This window comes from Papio anubis, chromosome 11 (genome assembly GCF_008728515.1).
Source record: "Papio anubis isolate 15944 chromosome 11, Panubis1.0, whole genome shotgun sequence".
Lineage (NCBI taxonomy): Eukaryota > Metazoa > Chordata > Mammalia > Primates > Cercopithecidae > Papio > Papio anubis.
The window spans coordinates 36355048-36378299 of record NC_044986.1 but is presented as its reverse complement, the minus strand read 5'-3'; the positions used below and the strand labels follow the sequence as shown (position 1 = coordinate 36378299).

Below are 23252 nucleotides of genomic sequence, written 5' to 3'. Positions count from 1 at the left end.
TGCGACGTTCTACAACACAGTTAACTTGATGCTTCAACAAATGACATGAAGAAAAAGCATGAGTGTGCAGCTTAAAAGTGTCATAATAATTAAAACCAATACAGAAACGTTGATTGGCATATATTGAAAACAAGTATGAAATACATTCTTAGGACAGCTGGGGAATTTGAATATGTACTGAAAGTGAGATGGTAAGAAATTCTTGCTAGTTTCTTAGATGTGATAATAGTAGTGTGATAAGATAATATTTTTATTATTAGGAGATGCTTACTTAAGTACTTAGGAATGAAGCATGATGTCGTCTGCAATTACTTTTAGTGATTCAGCCAAAAAAAGGTAGGAACATATATAAAGAGAAATAAAGCTAATATGGCAAAATGATAACATCTGTTGACAGTGGGGGAGAGTTACATGAGTATTCACTGTTTTACTCTTTAACTTTTCTCTATATTTGAAATTTTTCAAAATAAAGGTTTTTTAAAGAGTCTCGTGACAAAAACATTATGATATGTATAGTTTAATTTCTTTTTTTTTTCTTTCTTTTTTTTTTTTGAGATGGAGTCTTGCTCTGTCGCCAGGCTGGAGTGCAGTGGTGCAATCTCGGCTCACCGCAACCTCCGCCTCCTGGCTTCAACTGATGCTCCTGCCTCAGTCTCCCGACTGTCTGGGACTACAGGCGCCCGCTACCATGCCCAGCTAATTTCTGTATTTTTAGTAGAGATGGGGTTTCACCATGTTGTCCAGGCTGGTCTTGAACTCCTGACCTCAGGTGATCCACCTGCCTCGGCCTCCCAAAGTGCTGGGATTATAGGCGTGAGCCACCACGCCTGGCCAGTTTAATTTCTAAATTGAAAAACTATAAAACAGAGCTTAAGACCAACCGAAATTTTCTCCAAACAAGAATATATAAGGACGCATGACATCTATTCTGTAAACTTCATTTTAAAAAAAGAAAGCGCAGTGGCTCATGCCTGTAATCCCATCACTTTAGGAGGCCAAGGCAGGAGAAATGCTTGAGCCCAGGAGTTCAACACCAGCCTGGGTAACATGGTGTACCCTGGTCACCACAACACAGAAAAATTGAACAGGCATGGTGACAGACCTCCAGCCACTTGGGAAGGAGGATCACGGAGTCTGGGAGGTCGGCTGAATGGAGGACCAAAGAAAGAAGGAAGGAAGGAATGGAATGGAAGGAAAGAAGGGGAAGGAAGGAAGGAAGGAAGGAAGGAAGGGAAGGGAAGGAAGAGGAAGAGGAAGGAAGGAAGGAAGGAATGAATGGAAGGAAGGAAGGAAGGGAAAGGAAGGAAGGGGAAGGAAGGAAGGAAGGCAGGAGGAAGGAAGGGGAAGGAAGGAAGGAAGGAATGGAATGAATGGAATGGAATGGAATGGAATGGAATGGGGAATGGAATGGAATGGAATGGAATGGAATGGAATGGAATGGAATGGAATGGAATGGAATGGAATGGAATGGAATGGAATGGAATGGAATGGAATGGAATGGAATGGAATGGAATGGAATGGAATGGAATGGAATGGAATGGAATGGAATGGAATGGAATGGAATGGAATGGGACAGGAATGGAATGGAATGGAATGGAATGGAATGGAATGGAATGGAATGGAATGGAATGGAATGGAATGGAATGGAATGGAATGGAATGGAATGGAATGGAATGAAGGAAGAGACAAGTAGGGGGAAGGGAAGCATGGAAGGAAGGAAGGAATGGAAGGAAGGAAAGGAAGGAAAGGAAGGAAGGAAAGGAAGGAAGGAAGAGGAAGGAAGGAAGGAAAGAAAGGAAGGAAGGAGGAGGAATATCTGGATGGACAGATGGATGGACAAAAGAGGAAGGGGGAAGGAGGAAGGGAGGAAGGGAGGGAGGTGGAAGGGAGGTGGAAGAAAGGTGGCGGAAGGAGGGAAGGGAAAAGGAAAGAAAGGAAATGGAAATGGAAATGAAGGAACAGGGCTTACATGAAAATCTGAGGTCTTAAGCATTTTGCCAATTCATAGAGAAACAACAAAAGGACTGCCTAAGCATTGGAAATTGGCCTTAACTGTATATACATTGTAAACTTTAGAAAAAGATGTGGTGTTGGGAAGAGATAAAACCAGACTGAGTCAGGATGGACTGATAACAGTAGAGGACAGAACTAGTAATAGTTAAGAAGAATTTTAGGGAAAATGATAAAGCAGGAACATAGCAAGACCTCATCTCTACAAAACAAAACTAGCCAGATGTGGTAGCACACACCTGTGGTCCCAGCTACCAGGATGCTGAAGTAGGAGGATCACTTGAGCCCAGTGAACTGTGATCATGCCACCACCCAGCCTGGTGACAGAGCAGACTCTGTCTCAAAAAAAAAAAAAAAAAAAAAAAAAAGGCCAGGCATCACTGAAAGGGCGGATCATGAGGTCAGGAGATCAAGACCAACCTGGCTAACACGGTGAAACCCCGCCTTTATTAAAAAATACAAAACAAATTAGCCAGGCGGTGGCGTGGTTTCTGCAGTCCCCAGCTACTCGAGGCTGAGGCAGGAAAAATGGCGCTGAACCCAGGAGGCAGAGCTGCAGTGAGCCAAGATCGCGCCAGCACTGCACTCCAGCCTGGTGGAGAGAGTGAGACTCCATCTCAAAAATAAAAAATAAATAAAAATAAAAATAAATAGATGCTGATGAGGATGTAAAGAAAAGGGAACTCTTATACACTGTTGGTGGGAATGTAAATTAGTACACAGCCATTATGGAAAGCAGTATGAAGATTTCAAAAAACTAAAATAGAACTACCATATAATACAGCAATCCCAATTACTGTATTTATTCAAAGAGAAGAAAATCAGTTTTCAAAGGAATATCTGCATCCCCATGTTTACTGCTGCAGCACTATTCTACAAGAAGCAAAGACATGGGAACCAATGTAAGTGTCCATCAATGGATGAATGATAAAGAAATGTGGTGTATATACACAATGGAATACTAACATCATAAAAGAATGAAACTCTGTCATTTGCAAAAAGCAACAGGGATGAACTGAGGCTATTAGGTTAAGTGAAATAAACCAGGCACAGAAAGACAGATCATCACACGCTCACTCATATGTGGAGCTAAAAAGTGGATCTCAGGTCGGCCGCAGTGGTTCACTGCAATCCCAGCACTTTGGGAGGCCAATGCGGCAGCTCAGGAGTTAGAGACCACCCTGGCCAATATGGTGAAACCCTGTCTCTACCAAAAATACAAAAATTAGTCCAGTGTAGTGGTATCACTGTAATCCCAGCTACTCGAGAGGCTGAGAGGAGAATCACAGACCTCGAGAGACAGGTGGCTGCAGGAGCTGAGATCGCGACCCACTGCACTTTAGTCTGGGTAACAAGAGGAAAACTCTATCTCAAAAAGGTATCCTGCGGTGAGAGAGAAAAGAAAAGAGAAGAAAAAAATTGATCTCATAGAAGTAGGGAGTAGAATAATAGTTTCCAGATGCTGGGATAGGTGGGGTGAGGGGTAGCTATAGTTGGTCAATAGGTACAACATGTAGTGAGACAGAAGAAATACCGAATTTCACCACAGCAAAGCAGATGACTACAGCACAACATCATATGTATATTTCAAAAATAACTAGAAGAGGGACCTGAAATCTCTGCAACACATAGAAATGACAACTATTCACTGTGATGGATACTCTGCATTACCCTGACTTGATCATTGTAATATCCAATCCAAGCAACAAACATTATATGTACCCATAGCAAAATAAGGTACAAATATTATAATAATAAAAAGCTTTACCAAAAGTCATATGCTGAGGTTGCTAAGATCCAATTATACCGCAAACCTTCTGGTCAAGAGTGGTTCTTACTTCTGTAATCCTGCACTTTGGGAGGCTGAGGCGGCAGACTACGAGGCCAGGAGATCGAGGACCATCGCGGGTTAACACGGTGAAACCTCGCCTCTACTAAAAATACAAAAATTAGCCGAGCTGGTGGCTGGCACCTGTAGTCCCAGCTACCGGTGCTGAGGCAGGAGAATGGCTGAACCCAGGAGGCGGCGCTACAGTGAGCCGAGATTGCTCTTGGCACTGCACTCCAGAATGGGCGCACACAGAGCGAGACTGTTCAAAAAAAAAAAAAAAAAAGGAATACATCTTCTATCTGTGAAATTTAAAGAAGAAAAGAAATTGCATAGTATACATATAATGGTTTGGTACTAGCCACAGTTTCAGGCATGCTGTACTGGGCTTTGGAATATATCTCCATGGATAAGAGGGAACTACTGTATAATGAAACCATAAAATACTGCTGAAAGGAATTAGAGAAAACTAAGTAAATGGAAAGCTATCCCATGTTCATATTATTGATATGACTGCTAGGGATGTCAATACTACTCAAGGCAATCTACAGATTCAATACAATCCCTATCAACCTTAGAAACATCAAAATATCAATGAGGTTTTGAGCAAAGACAGAAAATCCATCCTAAAATTAACATGGTCTCAAGGCATCTTGAATAGCCAAAACAATGTTAAATGAAGAACCAACCTGAGGATCTAAGCTTGATTTCCAAAATTTACTACAACACCTTTTAACATTTACTAATCACACCACCAGTACTAGTATAAAGTCAGATAAGTAGACCAATGGAATAGACTAGAAAGCCAGGAAATAAACTCTACATATATATTCAAATGCTTTTCAATAAAAGGACCAAGACCAATGGAGAAAGGACAGTTTCTTCAACAAATGGTGCTAAAACCATATAACCACATGCAAAAGAATGAAGTTGGACCCTACCTAACACCAGAAACAACAAAAAATTAACTCAAATGGGTCAAAGATACAATATAAGACCTAAACTATAAAAACTTTTAGAGGAAAACATAAGGCAAAAAGCTTCATGACAAATGGATTTGGCAGTGATTTATTGGATATGACACCAAAGGGACAGGCAACAAGAGAAAAAAATAGACCAATTAGACTTCATAAAACTTTTTAAATTTGCACATCAAAACACACTATCAACAAAGTAAAAGGCAACCCACAGAATGGGAGAAAATATTTGTTCATTAGCTGATAAAGGATGATATCTGAATATAAAGGGATGTCCATCAACTGATGAACAGATGAGCAAATGTGGTATATAAACACAGTGGAATACTATGTACCCTTAAAAGGAAGGAAATCCTGTAGCAATACTGTGTGGATGAACCTTGAGCACACCTCAGCTAAGTGTAAATAAGGCAGTCACAGAAAGACAAATACTGTATGAGTCCACTTACATGAGGTAATTTAGAGAAGTCAAACTAGAGATGGAAAGTAGAATGGTGGCTGCTGCTGATGGGAGGAGTGCCTATGCAGAGCTACTGGGTTAATGGGCACAGAGTCTCAATTTGCATGAGTTCTTGGAAACAGATAGTGATGATGGCTGCACAACGGAATGTACTTACGCCACAGAACTGTGCACTCCTAAAAATATTAAGACGGCAAATTTTATAAGTATTTTGTACTGCAAGAAAAAAGAAACCAGAATCCGATGATCTTTGAAACTTTTAGTCTCCTAGATGGCAAAGATGCTAAAATTGGCACACTGTAATCCCAGCACTTTTGGGAGTCGAGGCAGAGGATTGAACCCAGGAGTTCAAGACCAGCTTGGGCGCAACATGTTGAAACCCTGTCTCTACAAAATACAAAATCAGCCAGGCATGGCAGTGCATGCCTGTGGATCCCAGCTACCGAGGCTGAGGTGAGGATCACTTGAGCCCAGAAGGCTGAGGGCTGCAGTGAGCCAAGACTGTATCACTGCACTCCACTTCCAGGGCTGTGCAAGACATTGTCCTCAAAAAAAGAGACGCCAAAATTAAGAGATTCACTATCAAGGAAGTATACACTAAAGAAAAAGGTCACATGACTCGTGCTACCTTTGCTAAAACCTTAGGAAACGCAAAGTTAGTCAAGTATTCAGCCGGTACAAAGGGCCCCCAAGAGAGCAAAAAGCTGCCTCACAGACCCTCTCACTTAAAACCAGAAAGCCTTAGGAGCTTAAAGTTGGGTTCTGTCCCCAGGTTTCAGCAGGTGGAAACGCAGGAAATATTTATTCAAAGATTTGTATATGTGGCCTTTGTCTAATGGAATGAATCCCACTGAAATCCACAGAAGACCTACAGTTCTTTAGGTAAAAATTATGTCAGCAGAAACACAGCCGCCTGTTTGGATTGAAAGGGCCAAAAAGTGCCAAAATGGACCCCCAAAAATTCCTACTGGCAGACCCCCCAAAACTCTAGCTCTGGCAGTGCTAAGGGCAGGTGCATGTTAGAAACTACTCAGCTGCCACATGTGCTTCCCTTTGTGAAAAGGGAGACCAGCCGAGGGTGGAGCCGCAAGCACCAAAGGATCCAGCCCTACCTCAGCCTCCTCATTCCTGGTCTCCTCTCCACTGTAGTGGTTGTTAATATCCTGGTTTTCGCCGTACTGTCCATTCTGGTTTGGTAATCCCATTCAGACCTTTTTTCTCGTCATCTGTCCTACTCCTAGGATCCCACCTGTTCCATTTTCTGTCCTGTTACCAACCAAATGCTATCCCTTACCTACCTTAAAAAGTTTCTGGGAGTGCCGACCATAGTCATCCACGGTTTAACCTTTTGTGGATATTTCCCTCCTGAAGGTCATTTGTGCGACCTATTCAGAGTGGAAAAAGAACCAAACAATGTACGGTGAGCCAGCAGCACTTACCAATAGGTTTGTTCTTTCTTTTTCTTTTTGAGACAGAGTCTTGCTCTGTCGGCCAGGCTGGAGGCAGTGCTTGTGTCTCAGTCACTGCAACTCGGCCTCCTGGGTTCAAGTGATTCTCCTGCCTCTCAGCCTCCTCCCAAGTAGTTGCTGGGGACAGGGCATGCTGCCTACTTAATGCTTAATTTTATATTTTGGCAGAGATGGGGTTTCACCCCATGCTAGCCAGGTTGGTCTTGAACTCCTTGACCTCAAGGATTCGCCTCGGCTTGGCTCTCCCCAAAAGTGCTATTTGGCACAGCCAACCCGCCTCAGCTTTGTTCTTCTCAAATGCTGCTTCTATCCCTAACCTAGGTGCCTCACTACAAATAAGTTTAATTTGGAAAGACTTTTTGTCTACAAGGATGGCGACATAATCTAGAAAACAAATGTGTCCCTGAAGTGATGAGGAAACTTTTGAAAACCAATTTTCATTTCCTAATTGCTTGAAAATTCAGACAGGGTCGGACGCTGTGGGTTCACGCCTGTAATCCCAGCACTTTGGGAGGCCGTGAGGCGGGCGGATCATTGGGTGAAACAGAGATCGACCACGTGAAACCTCGCCTCACTAAAAATAAAAAATTAGCCGGGCGCAGTTGGGCGCCTGTAGTCCCAGCTACCGAATGAGGCGGCGTGGAACCCGAGGCGGAGCTTGGGTAGTGAGCTGAGATCCGCCACTGCACTCCAGCCTACATAGACGATCTGGCTCAAAAAAAAAAAAAAAAAGAAAGAAAATGGGACATGTAAGCAAAATTGGCAAGAAAAATCTAGTCTAGATGACTGGGGCACAGTGGCACACCTGTAATCCAACACTTTGGGAGGCCGAGGCTGGCGGATCACGCACATCAGGAGATCAAGACCATCCTGGCTAACACACGGTGAAATCCCCGCCTCTACTAAAAATACAAAAATTACTCCGGGCCTGCGGGCGGGCGCCTGTAATCCTAGAAGCTACTCGGGCAGGCTGAGGCAGGAGAATGGCGTGAACTGGGAGGCGAGCTTGCAGTGAGCCGAGATTGCACCACTGCATCTAACCTGGGTGACAGAGTCGAACTGCCCCAAAGAAAAGAAAAAGAAAATCTAGTCTAGGATTCAAAATGGGCCAAAACCAGAATCTGTTCCAGCCATCAAGGACACCACTGCCTCTTTAGAAACTAGAGTTTCTCCAAAGACAAAAGAGAGAATGGTCACTACTGATACCAAAGGTGACATCTGTTTAAAAACACAGTAAAATTGTCATTGATCTCTCTGCTTCTCCTACCTTAAATATCAGTAACTCCTACTATTCCAGCCCCTCACACACTACTCTGTTTGCTTTTAAATACTTTTTTTTAGAGATAGGGTCTCGCTTTGTTCCAGGTTGGAGTACAGCGGGTGCAATCATAACTCACTGCAGCTGTGAACCTCCCCGGCCTGGCGGGATCCTTCCACTTCCAGCCTCCCAAGCAGCTAGAGCATAGGCATGTGCCACCTCACCAGCTTATGTGTCTTTTCTTTGTAGAGACAAGGTCTGAGGTCTCACTGTGCTGCCCAGGCTGGTCTCAACCTCCTGGCCCTTTCAAGCAACTCCTCCCACTCAGCCTCCCAAAGTGCTACGACAGCAGGTGGCCACCACTTCTTTCTCATAACCAGTTTACTTCCACTGCTTTTCTATAGTCTTGGTTAGCTAGTTCTAAAAATTCCTTCCATTATGAGTCTTGATCTCCCTTTTTTTTTTTTGAGACGGTCTCGCCTCTGTGCTCCCAGGCTGGAGCGTGCAGGCGGGCAATAATCTTCGGGCTTCACTTCTGCAGCTCCGGCCTCTCCCGTGTCTACCATTCTCCTGCCTCAGCCTCCTGAGTAGCTGGACTACAGGCGCCCGCCACCGTGCCCAGCTAATTTTTTGTATTTTTAGTAGAGACGGGGTTTCACCGTGTTAGCCAGGATGGTCTCGATCTCCTGACCTCGTGATCCACCCGTCTCGGCCTCCCAAAGTGCTGGGATTACAGGCGTGAGCCACTGCACCCGGCCTTGATCTCCTTAATATGGACAAATGTTAATGTGTCTTCTTCTCCCCTACTCACCCCCAGAGGCTCTTCCTGGCCCAGAACTTTATTATTTTTTCACTAGTTATTTGTTAAGTAAAATGTTTCCCACAATCTCTCTCCTTTACCTTCCTTTTCTCATTTCTTATAATCTCAAAATTTTTTTATAAATTACTATAACCTATTTCTATTATCTTCCCAACAGCCTTGTGGGGTAAGTAGTAAAGCTATTACAGTATATCCTCACTTAAGGCGTCAACAGGTTCTTGGAAACTATGACGTTAAGTGCACCGACATACAGCAGGTCCTCGAATAACATCGTTTTCTTCAACATCTTTTCATTATAACATTGATGAGAAAACTAATTTGTTTTGTTATAGGTTATTTTGATTAAAGTTTCAGTTTCCAAGAACCTATCAACAATGTTAATAGGTTGAGGACTTACTGTATTATGCCCAGTTTACAGAGGAAAAGCCTACGCATAGAAAAGGTAAAAGATTAAACAAACAAAAAATGGCTTGTAGACAGCTGCTTTAAAAAAAAAAAAAAAGTAAAAGGCCAGGCACGGTGGCTCACGCCTGTAATCCCAGAACTTCAAGAGGCAGCAGTGGGTGGATCACCTGGGGTCAGTAGTTCAAGACCAGCCTGGCCAACATGGCAAAATCCCATCTCTACCAAAAACAGAAAAATACAAATATTAACCAGGCATGGTGGTGCACGCCTGTAGTCCCAGCTACTCGGGAGGCTGAGGCAGGAGAATCGCTTGAACATGGGAGGCAGAGACTGCAACAAGCTGAGGTTGCACCACTGCACTCCAGCCTGGGAAACGGAGCAAGACTCTGTCTCAAAAAAAAAACGGTTAAAGACATAGGTAACATCACTGGTGTTTGGCTTCCAACCCACCTATCCTGGCTCACAACTCCATCACGTAGTGAAACCATATTATAAGTGGGCAGGAGTATAAGCTATGTACCTCCAGGTCAGCAAGTTGTTTAAAAGACTTTAGATGAGGCTGCAGTGAGCAATGATTGCGTTACTCCCCTCCAGTGTGGGCGACAGAATAAGACCCTATCTCAAAAAAATAGAAAAAAAGACTTCAGAGAATTTATTTCTCTGTGTTTTTATCCCTCAGGCATTAAAAAAAAAAAAAAGAGAGAGAATGAGTTTATTTCTCATGTAAGTCACTGAGAAGACCATGGTCTCCATAATAAGAAGCAAGTTCAGCTTTATCCAAGAAGACTATATATACAGGAAATAGAAAAGTTAGGACAAGGCAGGATTGCTCTAAGTTTCATCTCATCTATAAATCCATAAGCTTGGTGACATTATCCCATAAGATCATACAGCTCTATTCTAATTTTATAACATTCGATCTTCAGAAACTAATTTAATTTCCCAAGAAGCCTTTCCTGTTAAGGACTCCACACTAAACAGCCAAAATGGGTATTCTAGTTTATTCAGTAGCTACAATTTCCCACTAAGAGTTTCCACTAATACAATGCCATGTAGGTTTATCAGAGATTGATTTATAAGTGAAGTTAGCAGGAATTGGCCCTCTCAGGTCTGATGACTCTTCAATGAACTAATAAAGTAAGTTCCCAACCTCATAAAGCTGAAGGCTAGACTTTGGACCCCTGATAATCTCACCGACGTATAGCTACAGAATGAGGCACAGCCCAAGAAAACCAAGCAATCTTTACTCTTCCCGTCAACACTCACATTTTTTGGCCACAGGACATGGGGTGCAAACATAAGGGCAAGGTTATAGGCTGACATCTTGTTCTTGTCTTGTTTCTTTGCTGTCTGGTATAGGAGATCAAGCAATAACTTCAGCAAATTACGATTAGGAGGAGGGAGAATGAGGAAGAGCAACTGGAGAGCCTCAATTTGCCGGTCCTTGTCTGGTATATTGGTCTTGTTTCCTTTATCATCAAACTGCATCAAATCTTGAGGACAAAAGAGAATTTGCAAAGCGAGGAGAAAATATCAGCAAGAAAAATCAGTGCTTTCACCATTATCCTCCCCTCAACTCCATCAAAGAAACGAGGAAAAAAGATTCAGGCAGAAACACTATTCAAAGATTACAGCAAAACATAACAACAAAATAATGTCAATGCAATTCAACAATAAAAAGACCAAAAAAAGTTTGTTTGTTTGTTTGTTTGTTTGAGACGGAGTCTTGCTCTGTCACTCAGGCTGGAGTGCAGTGACACACTCTCAGCTCACTGCAACCTCTGCCTCCCGGGTTCCAGCGATTCTCCTGCCTCAGCCTCCCGAGTAGCTGGGACTACAGGTGCCCGCCACCACGCCCAGCTAATTTTTTGTATTTTTAGTAGACATGGGGTTTCACTGTGTTAGCCAGGATGGTCTCGATCTCCTGACCTTGTGATCTGCCCGCCTCAGCCTCCCAAAGTGCTGGGATTACAGGTGTGAGCCACCACACCTGGCCAAAATTTTTTTTAATGTGTACAGGATTTGAATAGACATTCCTTCAGAAGGTATATAAGTGGCCAATAAGGCTTTGTATGCTCAGTATCATTAGCCATCAAGAAACTATAAATCAAAACCACAGTGACATACTACTTATACCCACTACAATGGCTAACACTACAAACAGATTGACAAAAATGTTGGCAAAGATGTAGAGAGAATTAAACCCTCCTATATTGCTGGTGGGAATATAAAATGGTATAACCACCTGGAAAACATTTTGGCAGTTCCTCAAAAAGTGAGAGTTACCATTTGACCAAGAAATTCAATTCCTAGGTATATACTCAAGAGAAATAAACACATATCCAAGTCAGGTGCAGTGGCACATGCCTGTAACCCCAGCACTTTGGGAAGCCAATGTGGGCAGATCGCTTGAGCCCAGGAGTTCAAGACTAGCCTGGGCAACATGGCGAAACCCCACCTCTATATTAAAAAAAAAAAAAAAAAAGATCCACACATGCCTTTGATAATGCCACTCACTCCACTTCTCCCCACTCAGATATTTTACAGCTAAAAGAAAAATGAGAGTGAAAAATGAGAATGAATATGTCCTTATTCACAAGCTGCTCCTTATAACAGGCAGCTCCCAATGGAGTTAGAGTTATTGGTTCTTCCCTAACAGACTAAAAAGGTTATCAATGAAAACAGTCCCCTGGATAATGAGAATTTCAAAGCACACTAATAACCATTTGAGTACAACTCATATAGACGTACAAATGATTACAGTGTATTATTTAAGCTGTTTAACCTCAATAATTCCAGGTTTAGGAAAGGCAGGTAACATTGCTAGAAAATGTTCCCTGTTAATATGAAACTGAAAACAAAAATTATTTCCAGTTATCAGCAAGGCATATGAAAGGCTACAACTGTGCCACGCTTCAGTATGTTCTTAAAGAACATTCAATCACAGGGTGGTAAAAGGGAGAATTTCAAATATTGCACTAAATGAATGAACTGAACTGGAAAGCAAACAAAACAAGCATCTTTCATGTTAACACTTATAAAAGAATATTTTCCAAATCTTTTTCAAAGGTCTAACATCTTTATTTCTCCCCAAAATAATTGTAAAAGTATATAACATTCTAGTAATATTTACTCATTGCATCATTGGGATTGCTACTAAAAGTGCTAAAAAAAAAAAAAACCTAATCATATTAGATTTTTTTTAATTCAAAACTTGTTTCTTTTTTTTTTTTCTTGAGACAGAGTCTTGCTCTGTCCCCTAGGCTGGAGTGCAGTGGTGCAATCTCCGCTCACTGCAAGCTCTGCCTCCCAGGTTCTCCTGCCTCAGCCTCCCGGGTTCTCCTGCCTCAGCCTCCAGAGTAGCTGGGACTATACAGGTGCCCGCCACCACACCCAGCTACTTTTTGTATTTTCAGTAGAGACGGGTTTTCACCGTGTTAGCCAGGATGGTCTCGATCTACTGACCTCATGATCTGCCCACCTCGGCCTCCCAAAGTGATGGGATTACAGGCATGAGTCACCGCGCCAGGCCAAAACTTGTTTCTTTAAGTAGTAAAAATTATTCAAAAAGGAAAAAAACCTTATATTTCTTTTCCATATAATTAGAAGAAACAGGAAAAATACTCAGGGACAGAAAACTAAGCAACTGCAATAATGGATATTGATGCTGTAAACACTTAGAGCCCATAGCAGCATAACAGACATGCAATTTAAGAATGAATTCCCTGCCACACGGGTAGAAAGGAGTATGAAGAAACTATTTATGAGCTGAAAATGGAACATTCTTCAAGATACAGTAAGTGAATAAAGCAAACCACAGAACCATGTGTATAATCTGTTACATAAAAATAGGAGAAAAGGAATATACATACTTGTTTGGGAATACACAAAATATCTCTGGAAGGATACTTCAGAAATCAGTAACACTGGTCCGGGGGCTGCAGCTCATGCCTGCAATCCTAGCACTTTGGGAGACTGAGGAGGGAGATCACTTGAAGCCAGGAGTTTTGAGACCAGTCTGGGGAACAGGTTTTCTTTTTTTAAAAGATAAAAAAATTTTTTTAATCAGTAACACTGATTGTTTCTGAGAAGAACTGGGCCTTGGGGAACAAATGTAGGAGAGAAGGTTTTTACTATATATTATTTCAATCATCTGAATTTTTTTTTTTTTTTTTTTTTTTGAGATGGAGTCTAGCTCTGTCGCCCAGGCTGGAGTGCAGTGGCCGGATCTCAGCTCACTGCAAGCTCCGCCTCCCGGGTTTACGCCATTCTCCTGCCTCAGCCTCCCGAGTAGCTGGGACTACAGGCGCCCGCCACCTCGCCCGGCTAGTTTTTTGTATTTTTTAGTAGAGACAGGGTTTCACCGTGTTAGCCAGGATGGTCTCGATCTCCTGACCTCGTGATCCGCCCGTCTCGGCCTCCCAAAGTGCTGGGATTACAGGCTTGAGCCACCGCGCCCGGCCAATCATCTGAATTTTGAACTATGTGTTTCTATTCAGAAAACAAATAATTTTTTTAAAAAATAAATTTCCTTGGCTGGGCGTGGTAGCTCACACCTGTAATGCCAGCACTTTGGGAGGCTGAGGCAGGCAGATCACAAGGTCAAGCGATCGAGACCATGCTGGCCAACATGGTAAAATTCCATCTCTAGTAAAAATACAAAAATTAGCTGGGTGTGGTGGCGGGCACCTGTAATCCCAGCTACTCGGGAGGCTGAAACAGGAGAATCACTTGAACCCGGGAGGCGGAGGTTGCAGTGAGCCGAGATCGCACCATTACACTCCAGCCTGGTGATAGAGCGAGACTCCATCTCAAAAAAAAAAAAAAAATTTTTTTTCAAGTGTAGCGATGTCCTCAACTGAGGCATAGAAATACTGAGCAAAAACTCCAAACCAAGGCAAAAATACCAAACCTGTAAACCTCTGAAATATATGAATCAATCCAATGAAAAGCATACATTTATTAAGCAACTAAAACGGATTGGGCACAGTGGCTCACGTCTATAATCCCAGCACTTCAGGAGGCCAAGGTGGGCAGATCGCTTGAGCCCAGGAGTTTGAGCCTCGGCAACATAGCGAAACCCAGTGTCTACAAAAAATACAAAAAATTTGCCAGGCATGATGCCGCACGCCTATAGTCCCAGCTACTCAGGAGGCTGAGGTGGCAGGCTCACCTGAGCCTGGGAGATCAAGGCTGCAGTGAGCCAAGGTTGCACCACTCTAGCCTAGGTGACAGAGTGAGATCCTGTTTCCAACTATAATGTTCAACACATTACTCGAGGATCTATCAGAGATTCAAAAATAAATAAAACTCAGACCATATCTTACTACCAGCTCCTTATCTCAATACAAAGCTTATTTATCAAGAAAGCCATTCGATTAAAATTAAATTTAACTAGCCAATACCTTTGAGTACCCAGAGAAGTCCAGCAACAACACGAAGTCTTAACCAATATTAATAGAAGTATTTCTGTGGGTCACAAGCAACAGAAAATTCCTAGGAACTTTACTAAATTTAAAGAAATGTATTTACATCTCCTTCTTACTTCCTATACTCACCAGCGATTTTAAGGTGTGCGTTGAAATGTTTATGTGTCAGCAGAGGCTCCGGCAACTCTCCTAGAAACATCTTCAGCAAAGTGGCAACATCATTTGAGTGAAACTCCCCTGATTCCAAGTCAATGTCAGTTCCATTATTGAGAGCATCCCTTAAAATCTGCTGTCGGACACTATTACCTGGTACTCTAAACAAACCCTCTACTCGTAAGTCTGTTTAGCATAAAAGAAAGCAGAGGACAGGCAAAAAGGAAGCAGAAATATTATGATTAAAATACACGGTCTAAAGACTACACTTAAAAGACCCTTTACAAAGCCTTTCAAGTAAGTTTTTGCCTTTTTTCATCAGTGTAGTTTAGAACCTACAGACCTCCTGAGGAGACATATCTGAACGCCCTTGGGCACTTGGAGATCTTCCAAACTAAAAGGTAGTCCTCCCAGGAGTCATTCAATCTCCTGAAGTATGTACAGACAATCTGAATTTAACCCAATCAATGGTCAGGATTAGCTTGAAAAATAAATTTTAAAAAAGCCAAATCTCCCTAAAGACCTCTTCTTGTTTATCCCAGACTTCATTTTGAGGGGCTACATACATCTGTGGATGTTTGTAGCTCTTGTAAACTGTTTTCCCAGCCCAGAATGAATCCAGAGTCTCTGCACTGCTCCAGGAATTAGAACTCTAATGTGTCAAATTCCTAAGAGATTCCCAGAAGCTTTAGTCATCCCAACTATTCATCCGTAGGCCAGAGGCAATAGCTCATGCCTATAATCTCAACACTTTGGGAGGCCTAGGCGGGTGAATCACTTGAGCACAGTTCAAGACAAGCCTAGGCAATATGGCAAAACCCCATCTCTACAAAAAAACTACAAAAAGCAGCCAGGTGTGGTGGTGCAAGCTTGTGATCCCAGTTACTAGGGAGGCCGAGGTGGGAGAATCACCTGAGCCTGGGAGGTCAAGGCTGCAGTGAGCCAAGATTGCACCACTGTACCCCAGTCGGGGTGACAGAATGAGACTTTGTCCCAAAAAAAAAAAAAAAAAAAGTAAAGAGTGTGTTTTAAGCATAGAATTCTGGAGAAAAAAGGTATCATGCTCTCTTAAATAAATGCAATGATTCTTTAGGGACAACATATTTTTCCAGAAGAAATGTCTCTCTGAGGCAAGAGGTAAATGTGACTTCATAGACACGGTCTAATTTATATACACTTTGAGAGTGTAAAGCAAATGAATATGAGATGAAGTTTAAAAGGAAATATATTTAAAAACATGCCACCTGAAATTAACACTGGTTAGTTCCTTTGATGGTTAATTGGCACCTACTAACTCCAGGCAATTAGCTCTCAACAGAAAACAGAATTCTTCATTAAACAAAGAATGATAAAGTTTCAAGTAGTCTTACTTTTGTGTAGATATTCAATCAGTTGGTATATCTGGGCAATGCCTTCCTCTGTCAGTGGGGACCCAAATATCACTCCTTTTTCTGAAAAACCATATGATATGACAGGGCTATATTTCACACAAATAGTACAAAATCATCACACTTAAAACCACTCAAGCATCCTATTTTACAATTCAGCAAGCGTTTTCACATGGTCAGTAAACAAAAACCTTAGAACTGGAAGTGCACCAGAAAAGGCAAGCAGGATAACTCTCAATCAGTTCTCTCCAGGTTCAATATTAGACTGTAGGTTCCTTGAAGGCAAATACTATCTTCTTTTTTAAGTAAGAAGCGTATATCTAGTAAATAAGAAGGAGATATCTAGCATGTTAGTATTTAATTTAACAAACAAACAGAAGGCCAGGCATGGTGGCTCACACCTGTAATCCCAGTGCTTTGGGAGGCTGAGGTGGGAGGACTGCTTGAAGCCAGGAGTTTGAGACCAGCCTGGGCAACATAGTGAGACCCCATTTCTACAAAAAATAGAAAACAGGCATGGCGTCATGCATCTGTAGTCCCAGCTACTGGGAGCTGAGACAGAAGGATAGATTGAGCCCAGGAATTCAAGGCTTCAGTGAGCTATGACACCACTGCGCTCCAGCATCGGCAACGGAGTGAGACCCCATCCCTGAAAAAAAAGAAAATTCAAGCTTTCTGCTCTATAGTCTCTAGCTATGTAACTATGGTTTTTTAAAGATCATTTTCACATATTAATAGGGCACGAAAATCAAGATGCCCCTGATAACTACCTAAGTTAATCATGTCATCATCTCTCAGGGACTGAAAATATTTGCTTTAAATTATTTATTTATCTAGATAGTTTTTACAATTTGTATCACAATTACTTAAGGTGTTACTACTTATAAAAATTGAAAAAAATGGCCAAAAAAAAGCTCTAAGTTAATAGCAACTCTTCAGTGAAGGTGTAGATGTTGAGAGAGAAGCCCAGGGAGCAGCTGAGGCCTGCCCACCCTTCACAGACACATCTCCTACCCTTTCGCTTGAGAGACATGAGAGACCGGAAGAATCCTGACGCTGGGCCGGCCCCGCCAGGCAACTTAAGGTCCACTTCCCCCATCAGCTGAGCCAACTCAGTTCCAGGTAAATCGATGAGCCTTGTGATATTGCTGACCACCAACTCAGTGAAAACCTCAGGTTTCTCATGTCGGAGTTTCTCCACAAAAAAGTCAGGATTAAAGATAATGGGCTGACCTCGAAGGGAAGAATCATTGCAGATCACAAAACTGCAGATGGCATCACTGAAAAACACAGAAGAAAATCTTTTGGGACATGATTTTTGTATGTTTCTTATGCACTACTCATTGGGTTACTTGGTCCTGACTCCACGCAAAGGCAGAGGTTTCCTTATAGTCTGCTTCCTTTAATTGAGCCAGATGCCCTTGAACACTGTTCCTTATAACCACAAAGCCTCACAGAGGGGAAGGCATTTACAGGTACATAAAACGGTAATTAATTCCGCTTTTCCCATGTCCACAAATAGGTTTTACTTTAAAATCCTTCAATTCTGGATGCCTCTGACCCATCCATCATCATCTAAGTCCAACCTCTGCTCAGACAGGTTCTTGTCTCTAGGGCTCCTGATCTTAGCTGGGTCTCCACTCCTACATTACATTGGGCTATACTCCTGGCAAAGCTCCTTGAATCTCAGAAATATTTCCTTCACTGTTCTTTGTTTCCCAATGCCTACTTTACCCCTGTATTAGTTCATTTTCATACTGCTATGAAGAAATGCCCAAGACTAGGTAATTTATAAAGAAAAAGAGCTTTAATGGACTCACAGTTCCACATGACTGGGGAGGCCTCACAATCATGGCAGAAGGCGAAGGAGGAACAAAGGCACATCTTACATGGTAGCATGTTGGGAACAGACACCAAAATCCGGCCAAAAACTGGCCCCAAAACTGGCCATAAACAAAATCTCTGCAGCACGGTGACATGTTCATGATGGCCATGACGCCTATGCTGGAAGATTGTGGGTTTACCGGAATGAGAGCAAGGAACACCTGGCCCACCCAGGGTGGAAAACCCCTTAAAGGCGTTCTTAAAACCACAAAAAATAGCATGAACGATCTGTGCCTTAAGGACATGCTCCTGCTGCAGTTAACTAGCCAAACCCATCCCTTTATTTTGGCCCATCTCTTTGTTTCCCATAAGGAATAATTTTAGTTAATCTATAATCTATAAAAACAATGCTTATCACTGGTTTACTGTTAATAAATACATGGGTAAATCTCTGTTCAGGGCTCTCAACTCTGAAGGCTGTGAGACCCCTGATTTCCCACTTCACACCTCTATATTTCTGTGTGTGTGTCTTTAATTCCTCTAGCACAGCTGGGTTAGGGTCTCCCTAACCACACTGGTCTCGGCAAGTTGTGGGGCCCGAATCCAGGTCGAAAGGTCGCTGGAGAGACGGTTGGAGAACACGGAAAACTAAGCTGGAGAACACCCAAGTACTCTTAAAGCAATCCCCGTGGTGATTAAGAAGGGGAGCTCGGAAGCATCAGGGTAACAAAGGGACAAGTGTGGGCTCTGGTTCGTTCCACCATGGAACCTTTTCACACTAATGATGAGGAGGAAGGAGAGTATAATGAAGTAACAGAAGAGGTTACAGAGCAGGTTTGTTTGCCAGCTAAAGCTAAAGCAGCAAAGGAGGGAGAGGTTCATCCCTACCTTTCTGTATCCCCTCATTATTATTTTGAAGAAAAAAGAGTGGCCTGACCCTCCAGATCTTTCTTTTCCAGAAGACACTGCGCGAAAAGTAGTTGCCCCAGTGACTGTTTGAGCAGTGCCTCAAGCGACCGCTCTTAGTTCTATTCAGGCAAGAATTCAGCAAGCTAGACCAGAGGGTGATATAGAGGCTTGGCAGTTCCCTGTTAGAATACACCCCCCAGATCAACAGGGAAATATTATAGCTACATTTGAGCCTTTTCCTTTTAATTACTCAAAGAATTTAAACAAGCTATAAATCAGTATATACCAGGTTCTCCTTTTGTAATGGGACTGTTAAAGAATGTTGCTGTTTCCAGTCGCATGATTCCTACTGACTGGGACGCTCTTACTCGAGCTTGTCTAACTCCTGCTCAGTTCTTACAATTTAAAACTCGGTGGGCAGATGAAGCTTCCATTCAGGCTGGTCGAAATGCCCAGGCCCAACATCAAATTAATATAACTGCAGACCAACTTTTGGGGGTTGGCAGCTGGGCTGGTTTAGATGCACAACTGGTCATGCAGGATGATGCCATACAACAGCTTAGGCGAGAGTACATTAGAGCTTGGGGAAAAAAATCACTTCAGGTGGAGAACAATACCCTTCCTTCACTGCTACAAAACAGGGACTAAGAGACCCACACATTGATTTTATAGCTCGGATACAGGAGTATCTTAAACAGATGATTGCAGATTTGGCTGCTGAGAATGTAGTGTTGCAGTTATTAGCTTTCGACAATGCTAATCCCGATTGCCAGGCTGCTCTGCGACCTATCAGAGGGAAAGCACATTTAGTTGATTATATCAAGGCCTGTGATGGTATCGGAGGTAATCTGCATAAAGCTACTTTGTTGGCACAGGCAATGGTAAGACTGAGAGTAGATAAAGGAAATACTCTGTTTCCTGGAGCTTGTTTTAACTGTGGGAAGCATGGTCATACTAAAAAAGAATGTAGAAAAAATCAGCAAGTCAGGTCACCCGATAGGGGAAAAAAGAACACTGCTGAGACTGAAATATGTCCAAAATGTAAAAAAGGAAAACACTGGGCTAATCGGTGTCACTCTAAGTTTGATAAAGAAGGGAACCCTAGGCCGGGCACAGTGGTTCACATCTGTAATCCCAGAACTTTGGGAGGCCAAGACGAGCAGATCACGAGGTCAGGAGATCGAGACCATCCTGGCTAACATGGTGAAACCCCATCTCTACTAAAAATACAAAAAATTAGCTGGGCGTGGTGGCGGGCGACTGTAGTCCCAGCTACTTGGGAGGCTGAGGCAGGAGAATGGCATGAACCCAGGAGGCGGAGCTTGCAGTGAGCCGAGATCGCACCACTGCACTCCAGCCTGGGCGAGGAGCAAGACTCCGTCTCAAAAAAAAAAAAAGGAAGGAACCCAATTTCAGGAAACGCCATGAAGGGCCCATCCCAGGCCCCATTCTAAACCGAGGCATTTCCAGCTCAGGCCATTCCCTCACCCCCCATACAATGTCTGTCCCCCGCCACAGCCAATAGGGCCACAGTAGATTTATGCTGCACAAAAGCTGTGAGTCTTCTGCCTGGGGAACTGCCACGAAAGGTCCCAACAGGAGTCTATGGTCCCTTGCCATCAGGAACAATAGGAATACTTTTTGGAAGGTCTAGTTTAAGTTTAAAAGGGGTACAAATACATATAGGAGTCACTGATTCAGATTACAATGGGAAATTCAAATTGTTATATCTACTTCTGTTCCCTGGAAAGCAGAGCCAGGATAGCACATAGCAGGGCCATTGATAGCGCATAGCAGAGCCAGGATAGCACATAGCACAGCTCCTGACTGTGCCGTATGTGGGAATGGGAAAAAGTGAAATTAAATGAACAAGAAGATTTGGAAGCACAAATAAGCAAGGCAAAGCAGCTTACTGGGTAAATCAAGTTACTAATAAATGCCCTACCTGTGAAATAACTATTCAGGGAAAGAAATTTAAAGATTTGGTAGATACAGGAGTCAACATTGCAGTCATTTCTCTACAGCACTGGTCGTCCACATGGCCAATTCAACCCACTCAATTTGACATAGCTGGAGTTGGTAAAGCCCCTGAAGTATATCAAAGTGTTATATTTTGCATTGTGAGGGGCCCGATGGACAACCTGGGACTATTCAACCAATTATAATGTCTGTACTTATAAATTTATGGGGAAGAGATTTATTACAACAACGGGGAACACAAGTTCTAATTCCAGAACAATTATATAGCCCTCAAAGTCAACATATAATGCATGAAATGGGGTATGTCCCTGGTATGGGACTAGAAAAAAATTTGCAAGGTTTGAAAGAACTGCTTCAAGTGGAAAGACAAAGTTCCTGCCAAATATTAGGATATCATTTTTGATGGCAGCCATTGTTAAGCCTCCAGAACTTATACCTTTAACATGGTTAACAGATAAGCCAATTTGGATAGAACAATGGCCACTAAGTAAAGAGAAACTGGAAGCTTTAGAGAAATTAGTTACTGAACAATTAGAAAATGGACACATAGCTCCAACATTTTCCCCTTGGAATTCTCCAGTTTTCGTAATTAAGAAAAAAATCAGGTAAATGGAGAATATTAACTGACTTAAGAGCCATCAATTCAGCTATACAACCTACGGGAGCATTACAGCCAGTATTGCCTTCTCCTGCTATAATTCCAAAAAATTGGCCTTTAATAGTCATAGATTTAAAAGACTGTTTCTTTACTATCCCCTTAGCTGAGCAAGACTGTGAACAGTTTGCATTTACAATTCCTGTGGTAAACAACCTGCAGCCTACTAAGCGTTTTCATTGTTTCACAGATGGGTCTAGTAATGGTAAAGCTTCTTATTCTGGCTCAAAAAGTAAAGTTTTCCAGACGCCCTATACTTCAGCTCAAAAAGCGGAGCTTGTAGCTGTAATTGAGGTATTGACTACTTTTAATATGCCTATTAATGTGTTTTCTGACTCTTCATACGTGGTTCATTCCACACAGTTAATTAAAAATGCTCAGTTACTATTTCATACAGATACAAAACTGATGACAAAAACAAAAAAGGGGGAGAAAGAGAATATGGAACCCCACAGATGCAACTGAATCTAGCATTATTAACTTTAAATTTTTTGAGCCTGCCAAAAGGCCGGATGTTATCAGCAGCTGAACAGCATCTACAGAAACCAGTTGCAAAGACAGAAGCAGAACAATTGGTTTGGTGGGGAGATCTGATAACAAAAAGTTGGGAAATAAGTAAAATAATAACTTGGAGTAGAGGTTATGCTTGTGTCTCTCCAGGACCACCGAATCAATAGCTGATTTGGATACGATCAAGACACCTGAAACCTTATCATGAGCCAGATGCCAAGGAAGAGATTCCGGGAGGATCCCAAGGACCCCCTGGCTGCAGCCATGTTGAGGCTGATACTGAGGAGGACCCCAACTGTCACGAGCAACACCCGTTGAACACAGCCACCCACCCGGGGACAGATCAAGAAGCTGTCGCAGATGGCAGAAGAAAACCTGAGGAAAGTGGAAGACCCAGTCACAATGAGTAATTTAATGGTAGCTATGATAGCAGTGATCACCATTGCCGTGAGTATTCCTTCAACAAGGGCTGACACAGAGAACAATTATACTTATTGGGCATATTTATCAATCTTGGCTGGTAATAATGCCTGCATGTAATCACTCTATGACACAGTTACCCATGCTTGCTGATCTCAGTATTTACCATAATAAATCTGCTCCTATAATTAAGGCATATTGCCCTCAAAAACCTATTTGTAAACAAAATAGAACCTGGCCAGAAATAATGAACGTACTTGTTTAGGAAGATTGCATTGCAGAACAGGCAGCGGTGCTGCACAACGATTCCTATGGAATCGTTATTGATTGGTCCCCTAAGGGGATGTTTAGCTTGAATTGCACCTCTCAGTCTGCATGCCATGGTCACACTATGTTAAGATGATCTGAACAAAATGGTCAGATGGTAGAAATGATAAGAAGTACAGAAAAGTTCCTATTTTCTGGAACCATGGCAATATAGTGGCACCTCAACCTCAAATGATATGGCCCGCTCTAGGAGCTTAACATAAGGATTTGTGGAAACTATTAAATGCTCTTAATAAGATCAAAATTTAGGAAAGAATAAAAAAGCATCTAGAATGACACTCTATAAACTTGTCTTTGGATATTGCAAAATTAAAATAACAAATATTCAAAACATCCCAGGTACACCTGACCTTAATGCCAGGAACTTGAGTGCTTGAAGGAGTTGTAGACAGATTAGCAGCTAATAACCCATCAAAAAGGATAAAAACAC

At 42.4% G+C, this 23252-nt stretch overlaps 1 protein-coding gene and 1 long non-coding RNA gene across 9 annotated transcripts in view; one reads left to right on the top strand and one right to left on the bottom strand.

The window, feature by feature from the left end:
- Positions 1 to 22566, top strand: part of LOC103887669 — a 78174-nt gene extending 55608 nt beyond the window's left edge. Inside the window, exon 4 of the long non-coding RNA XR_001891491.3 lies at positions 22226 to 22566. This is a non-coding gene — a long non-coding RNA (uncharacterized LOC103887669). The remainder of the gene's footprint in view (positions 1 to 22225) is intronic.
- Positions 1 to 23252, bottom strand: part of ARHGAP19 (Rho GTPase activating protein 19) — a 135711-nt gene that overhangs the window by 28801 nt on the left and 83658 nt on the right. For 2 of the 8 annotated variants that reach the window (XM_021943544.2, XM_031652151.1), the window contains exons 2-5: positions 17212 to 17477; positions 16180 to 16260; positions 14786 to 14995; positions 10494 to 10720 (exon numbers count right to left, since the gene is read on the bottom strand). The exons of 5 other annotated variants lie outside the window; for them this stretch is intronic. In XM_021943544.2, the coding sequence (XP_021799236.1) occupies positions 10494 to 10720; positions 14786 to 14995; positions 16180 to 16260; positions 17212 to 17477 (784 nt within the window). The remainder of the gene's footprint in view (positions 1 to 10493; positions 10721 to 14785; positions 14996 to 16179; positions 16261 to 17211; positions 17478 to 23252) is intronic. One more of the 8 variants, XM_031652152.1, reaches the window with a different exon arrangement.